General features: G+C 36.0%; 1 protein-coding gene across 1 annotated transcript; it reads right to left on the bottom strand.

The window, feature by feature from the left end:
- Positions 1-1,748: 1,748 nt before the first annotated feature.
- Positions 1,749-3,907, bottom strand: LOC149381753 (NAD(P)-binding Rossmann-fold superfamily protein). The gene is made up of 2 exons (XM_089601663.1): positions 3,448-3,907; positions 1,749-2,549 (listed from the first exon to the last, which is right to left on the bottom strand). The coding sequence occupies exons 1-2, from the start codon at positions 3,888-3,890 to the stop codon at positions 1,898-1,900; spliced, it is 1,095 nt and encodes a 364-aa protein (XP_089457789.1). The 5' UTR covers positions 3,891-3,907; the 3' UTR covers positions 1,749-1,897.
- Between the last annotated feature and the right edge of the window lie 2,954 nt (positions 3,908-6,861).

Here is a 6,861-nt window from a genome sequence, read left to right as displayed (position 1 = left end):
TCCTTCTTCGGCGACGCGATTCTTGTGTCCTCGACGCTCGCGATGTTCCCGATCGCTCCGTCGATCTTACCTCCCGTCGGACTCTCCGTCACGGCGGCGAAGGCGAGGAGATCGACGGAGATTCGGGACTCTCCATCACGCTACGGCGACGAGGAGGGCTTCCTCGCTGGAAAGGTTCGTCGGACTTTGCCTCCGGCGGCGGTGCCGGCGTTCTTCTTCGGAGTGATGAGTCCGAAGTTGCAGAGAAGAGCTCTTGGAAAAATCTGGCGGCGGTGCCGGCGTTCTTCTTCGTTCTGTGGATAATTTTTTTTTTCTTCCTATTAGAGGTGACTATTTTGCCTAATCTAATAAAACTATGACTATTTTGCAAAAGTCATAGTTTGAATTGGCTAGTTCATGCCATTTTTTCTTAGCATATTTCATATATACATTTTTATAATATGGCACATGTGTGTTATTTTAGTTTAGACCATTTTCTTAATTTTATGTTTTGACTACGATTTACGATAGACTATACGTCTAACTCTCTATTCTTTTAATTTACATGTAGTTTGTTGTCCTTGCATAGCATGCTCATCACAACTATTTTTATAATTTATTCATTGCTTATGCTATTTAAATAAAGTATTATCACTTCTGAATAAAATAACTTCTATATTTATGTTACTGTGCTACTTGAACTTTTATTAAATTATTATAGTATTGAGTATTACTAAAGAAGATAATCAAGCTATTCCATATGTTATCATGGAAATTTCCTAATATTTTCCCCTTCATATCTAATAACAGTGGAAGTATATTAATTTCCGCTACAAACACGTAGAAGTCAACGTTTAAATTATGTCTGGCAATCTGGTATCAAGAAACATGTTCCCAAGATAAAAATATAAAACTGTAAGAAACAATATATCATTATGAATTTAGTATTGACAAGATTGCTTTGGAGACTATACATGTCGATTCAGTAACGCCTCGATAGAATATAAGCAAAGAAGAAATGTATATGGAATACCCACCACAGCCACAGAAGCGGAATAAAAGATTGTGATTTCTCATCCCAAAAAACGTTTGGTGTTGCAGAACATGCAGTGAGTGAACGTGTGCATAAACCCAAGAATCGGAAATTTGGAATCACCACATGTTTGGGCTCGCAAAAGTACCCAAAAGACAAAAAGCAAATTAAAAAACTGGAGAGGCACTTTTAAATTATTGAGAAAATTAATTAGTGGTGTATTCACTGCTCAACTACTGTATCAATGTTATCTGCTAGTAAGATCTCGGGACAAGAAACAACAACAAACCTGAAGTATGAAACATGATTGATAAATTAGAGGCCAGTCAACGAACATGTAAACGACAACTTCCCACTAGCTCAACTAGTTGTGTCTAGCTTTTCTGGTTACAGCAAAAGTTTGTGGCAATCCACATTTTTCAATGCAACCATATTATATATAATATTTATCATTTGTTTGAAGGAAAGAAATTAAAAACAGTCCACCCTGTCTCAAATAGATGATATTATACACACTAGGATATATGATCTTTTTAATATTAACTCAATATTATATAAATCATTCGTTTTCACCTTTTTCAAGTCAACGAATTTTATTTCTTTTCACGGTGCTTACCCAGTTTGTATGCACCGTTAAATTATAGTTATTCAACGTTGATTATATTTTTCTTATGTAATTAACTTACCAATAAATGAGATAGACAATTTAGATTTATCATGCCAATCATAACCCAGAATAAAGTTTTTATTTTATTTTATCATAATGTCGTTTTCATATCGTATTATCTTCGTAGGATATATATAGTAGTTCATGCACACACGTCATACGTACTCAGAACAAAAGCAGAGAGAATATAAGATATGAAACACATCATTCGACGTATTTCAAGGGATTAGCTTATCATTTCTCATGGAGCGAAACCAATACAAGATCGAATCCAGGGTGTTGTATCTGACGGTGAATCCAAGGCGGTCAACTTTCTCTCTCCTCCCCAGCAACTTCATCGGACACCGGAAAAGAACATCCATAAACTCCCAGTTGGCCAAGTCCTCAATCTTGGTTCTCACCAACCCTTCCCTCTCCGCGATCTCCTCCCAAACCCCACCCATCCCGGCCATGGCCTCCGAGTATCGAAACTCCTCCGAGAACACCGCCTCTCGGGCCCCGAACTCCGCCGCCAGCGCCGGCCAGATCTCCCGCCACGTGTACTCCGGCCCGTTGACCGCGTTGAACGCCTGTCCCTCCTCCGGCGAGCAAGCCGTCGCGGCCCACAGGTGCTGCGCCGCCACGAGCCTGGCGTCGGAGCCGTCGAGGAAGAACTCATCCCAGCACCTCCGAGTCCCTCCGAAGACGAATGGGAGGCCCAAGCTCAGGCAGAGGGTTCCGTACACGGCGAGACTTCCGACGAAGTTGTAGTGAGCCTTGGACGAGTTTCCGAGCAATAAGCCCGGGCGCTGGACCGACCACGCCACCCTCACTCTCTCTTTCACGAGGTCCTCCAGATCGTAGTAGAAGTTTCCGCCGGAGGAAACCACCCTGTGATCAACCAGCCACGGATTCAGGACTATATGATTTCAAGGGATGATAATCAATACATTTACTAGTATTTTAATTCTTTGACGGGTATATATCGAGAAATATAAATAAAATAGGGGTCCATTCGTAAATAATATAGTTTCACATTGCTATATAACCAACGTTTCGTAAATCTTAGATAAATAATCACGTTTATGTATTTACACGCGTACATTGACATAAATACTTCACCTTTTTATTTTAATAAAAAAAACAAATCAAGAATGTCACGCATCTTTATGAATATTTATTTAAGATTTACAAAATGTTAACCATATTATAATCTCAAACGTTTTAATTAGTTAGTTAGTTACCTAATTCTTTTAATAAAATAGCCTAAGTAGCAAAAAAATCAAAAAATCAAATACCTTTGTATAAGATACAAAATTTCAAAATCCCACTCCCCTATCCTATAAATATATATAGGAGATCCGGATCCTACTAAGTGGGATCCAGAAATAAAATATGAAAGTAATTCATGTTTGCTCTGGGGCATTTAACTAATAACAAATTAACAATTTTAAATTGAAAAAATTGTATTGAAACTTGTTGATTAATAAAATAGTTAAGGTTTCAACTTTTCAATAAAATAGTCAAATTTACGTTTTCAAATTTTTTTTGACAATCAGGATTAAATTTTTTGACCATTATTATAAGTCATTTATCACTTTAAAAAAAATTAATCTTGGGTTAAATTTTTTTTTGAAACCAACCTTCTTCACATTTTGGCTATTTCACTCAATTAAGATAAACCTTAACTTTTTTGCAAATTCATAACTTTAAATTTGATATTTAGCTATATCACCCTTTTAAATTATGTACCCAAAATGAAAAAAAAAATAAAAAAATTGAGCCTTGCCTGGGACAGTCTTCGTCGTAAGTCCCGTCGGAGAAAGGGGCAATGAGCGAAACGTAGTGCTTGAGACCCGTCTGAAGAGAGAAGTGCTTCAGCGCGGTGGCTCTCGGCACCACTGCGTCGAGGGCGTTGGACAGCATGGCCTTGTTTTGGTCCGGGCACGCCTCGTTCGCCCACGTCACCCAGAACACGTGCGTCACGTGCTCCAGCCGCTGACTCAGCTTCTCTGTGACTTCCTTGCGGTTTTGAAGGTCGCACTGTATGAAATGGAATTTGGGAGAAGACCCGCCCACGCCCGGGTCGGGTCTCCGGGCGATCCCGTAGACCTTCTTCCACCGCCAGGCCTCGGGTTCCGACGATGACGTCATCATTCTCGCCAGCTCTTTTCCGACCAGCCCGGTCACGCCGAAGATGGCGGCGACATCGTGGCCTTCATTGGAACCCATGTTCTCTCTCTCTCTCTCTCACTGCTTCACGTCTGTGGGTTGGCTTTGTATTTATAATATAGCATGGTCGTCGTGCGTTAAATTACTAATAATTTTTTTTTTTTAATTGTTTAAAGTAAACGAAACGAAGTGTTGTACGTACGTATACTACAATCACCACATATCTATATCGTTTAATTAAAGAAAGAGAAAATAACAGATATAAATATATATATATATATATATATATATATATATATATATTATTTGTTTTTAATGAAATGTCGAGTTTAACTTTTGATTTTAAAAAATGTCGAGTTTGTATCTTCTGTTTAATTAAAATTATGATATTATTTCTTAAAATAGATAATAGTATCACGAATCTTCCTTTTACTGATTTTTCATTGATGTTTGACTCTAATATTAATATGTAAATATCATTTTACCAATATTCATTCGCACTCTATATCTAATTTATTTTACAACGAAAAAGCAAACAATATCCTCTGAATTGTGGAGAACACAGATAGAGAAAATGGGTAAAATCGACAATCGATAGTCATTAAAATCCCTTATTCGAGCGTGAAATCCAAGATTCACAGTTGTCATTCGAACACGGAAGGAACACATCTATTAGGATGTATAATTTTATTAGTTTTTTTTTCGATTTACGACTATTTTTTATTTTAAAATTGAAAATTTGAGAGTTAGAGTACTGGATTGGGTTTGATTCAGTTTCTTATATAAGAGTCAACATTAATTAAAAATCAATAAAAGATATATTTGTAGCGTTGTTATCTATTTTAAAGAATAATTTTTTTTATTTTAATTAAACAAATGATACAAATTTAATATTTTTTAAAACTAAATGTTAAATTCGATATTTCGCCAAAACACATGATATATATATGTTATTTTCTCTTTCTTTAGTTTACATACGTGGTTACTAATGTAAAGATTTCATGTGGTGACAAAATAAATTGCTTTGCCTGGTCATGTGCGCCAATTATATATGTTTTTTTTTCCTAACTTACCGCAAAGCGAATCCTTTTTTTTTTTTTTTTTTTGCAACGAGAATACTAATTTGTCAAGATAAATAATTATAAGTGGTATCTGTAGGCTTTATTGAGAGGGAAAAAAATCGTGACATCAATGACAGTTAATTAGCCTAATTCTTAGGAAAAGAAGATGGCTAAAATAATTTTGCTCCCTCCACCTAGATGTGATGAATAAACTTTCTCCTCTTATTTTGTTTACTATTATGTAGTACGGCAGAAAAAAAGTGACCACCGAGGAAATTCAAATTGAGATATGAACTCAGTACGAAAAATTTTCACTCGCGAGTTTAAGAAAAATGAACTACCAAATAAAAAGTTCAAGACTCTCAAAGTCTATTATATTTAGGTGATAACGATTTAAGTTCGGATACTTTTTAAGGTTTAAGTGGAATTAGGCTCCCTTGGTACTAGTTGGTAAGGACGTTTTCACCATATATCAGCAAAATTTAATTCGCGATGTTAGATCGCTTTGAGACTTTGGATCCATCCATATGACTCTGAAAAGACCTAAGAAATCTATGTACATGAATTGAAGACTCATAAAACACATCGTTGCCTCATTTTTGGGTCAGAGTTTAGTTTTTCCTTTGTTTGGAAAAGTTTTGGAGAGAAGAAGATCTCGGAGAAGACTCGCTTCACCACCGTTCTCATCACTGTCAATCACGGTTTTATTCGTCTCATTGTCTTTGGATCTCCCGTTGATTTATGAATAATGCTTTGAGTTTGTTTACCATGGTTTTTGCTTATTATATTTCTTCGTTCGTTCTTCTCGTCACCATGAACTAATTCTCCTAAAGGGCTAGGGTGTAGCTTGAATCGATTACTGTTATGGATTCGTTTTTATTCAATTGCGTATTTGTTTGCTCCAATATTTCTTTGTTTGATTTAATTTCGTTTTTTGTTTGGATATGATAAGCTACCTTTATGGTTGATATTAGAATTGATTTGATGCTTGAGAAAAATTGAATTGATTGTGCAAAAGAATTGAATCACTGTGATGCATTCTTAGGGACTAGAGATAGCCCAGGTTGTTGTGGAATTGTGTATGCATTCTTGATATTAATGCTAGTCGTATTTTTAAGATTTGATCGAGAGATAAAAAGTCCAGCATAAGTTTACATTGTTAGATGCTCGAGAGAAATTTAGTTATACGATTAGCGTAAGCGTGATTAGCAAAGTAAAAGTGTTCAAATCGAGCTTAATTTCAGGAATCCCGACCATATGAGAGACTTGTGAAACCGTTGTCTTTGCCTTCTCATCATCGTAAATCTCTCATTTATTTGCTTTTGTTTATTTCAATAGTTTAGATTAGTTCATAATTACCCTCATCACAATTTTGGTTCAATTCGCATTGCTAGTTAGTTTTATTCTCGGTTAAGATTAGTTCTCGTGGAGATCAACTTGCTTTTACGATTCTACTACTTAAGCAACTACGTGCATTTGCATACGAAAATATAGCAACACTAACCCTTATCAAATGTCAACTTTTTTTACTATTATTTATTCTTCGAAGATCATGTCAAATATGCAAGCCTTTGATGATACGGTCGACCTCCATGTCTCGTATTATCTTTATATATGGTCCTCCCAGGACCAAGCCTTCGGAGTACTGTGAGTCTAAGCCTGATTTGATGGAGCAGTTACAAAACCATTGATTACCATCCATTGATTGTGGAGAAGTTATTTGGAGTTATTGGTAATAGTGGGGGTTTTATCTGAATTCTTACGTTTTCTCTTAGGTATTAATGTATTGTTGTTACATTTTTTGTTTGATTTTACTATAAAAAGGCTGCTGATTGCAACCATTTCAATACCACCAGAATTGTATTCTCCTTTCAAAACAATACAAAGAAAACTTTCCCAGCTCGTCCTCTTCTACTCCATAAACACACAAAGTATTATTTTTATTTTTATTTTTCTTCATTTTGTTGTTC

This window comes from Urtica dioica, chromosome 11, assembly GCF_054948205.1.
Source record: "Urtica dioica subsp. dioica isolate 48M chromosome 11, U.dioica_male_clone48M_v1_H2, whole genome shotgun sequence".
In the NCBI taxonomy this organism is placed as follows: domain Eukaryota; kingdom Viridiplantae; phylum Streptophyta; class Magnoliopsida; order Rosales; family Urticaceae; genus Urtica; species Urtica dioica.
Note: the sequence above shows the minus strand (reverse complement) of the source record. Positions and strands in the feature narration are given on the sequence as shown.

Excerpts from the sequence above, each read along its gene's own strand:
- LOC149381753 (XM_089601663.1), bottom strand. The coding sequence starts at position 3,890 with ATGGGTTCCAATGAAGGCCACGATGTCGCCGCCATCTTCGGCGTGACC. Across the intron at positions 2,550-3,447 it reads TACGACGAAGACTGTCCCAG|GGTGGTTTCCTCCGGCGGAA; the intron begins GCAAGGCTCAAT and ends GGTTGATCACAG.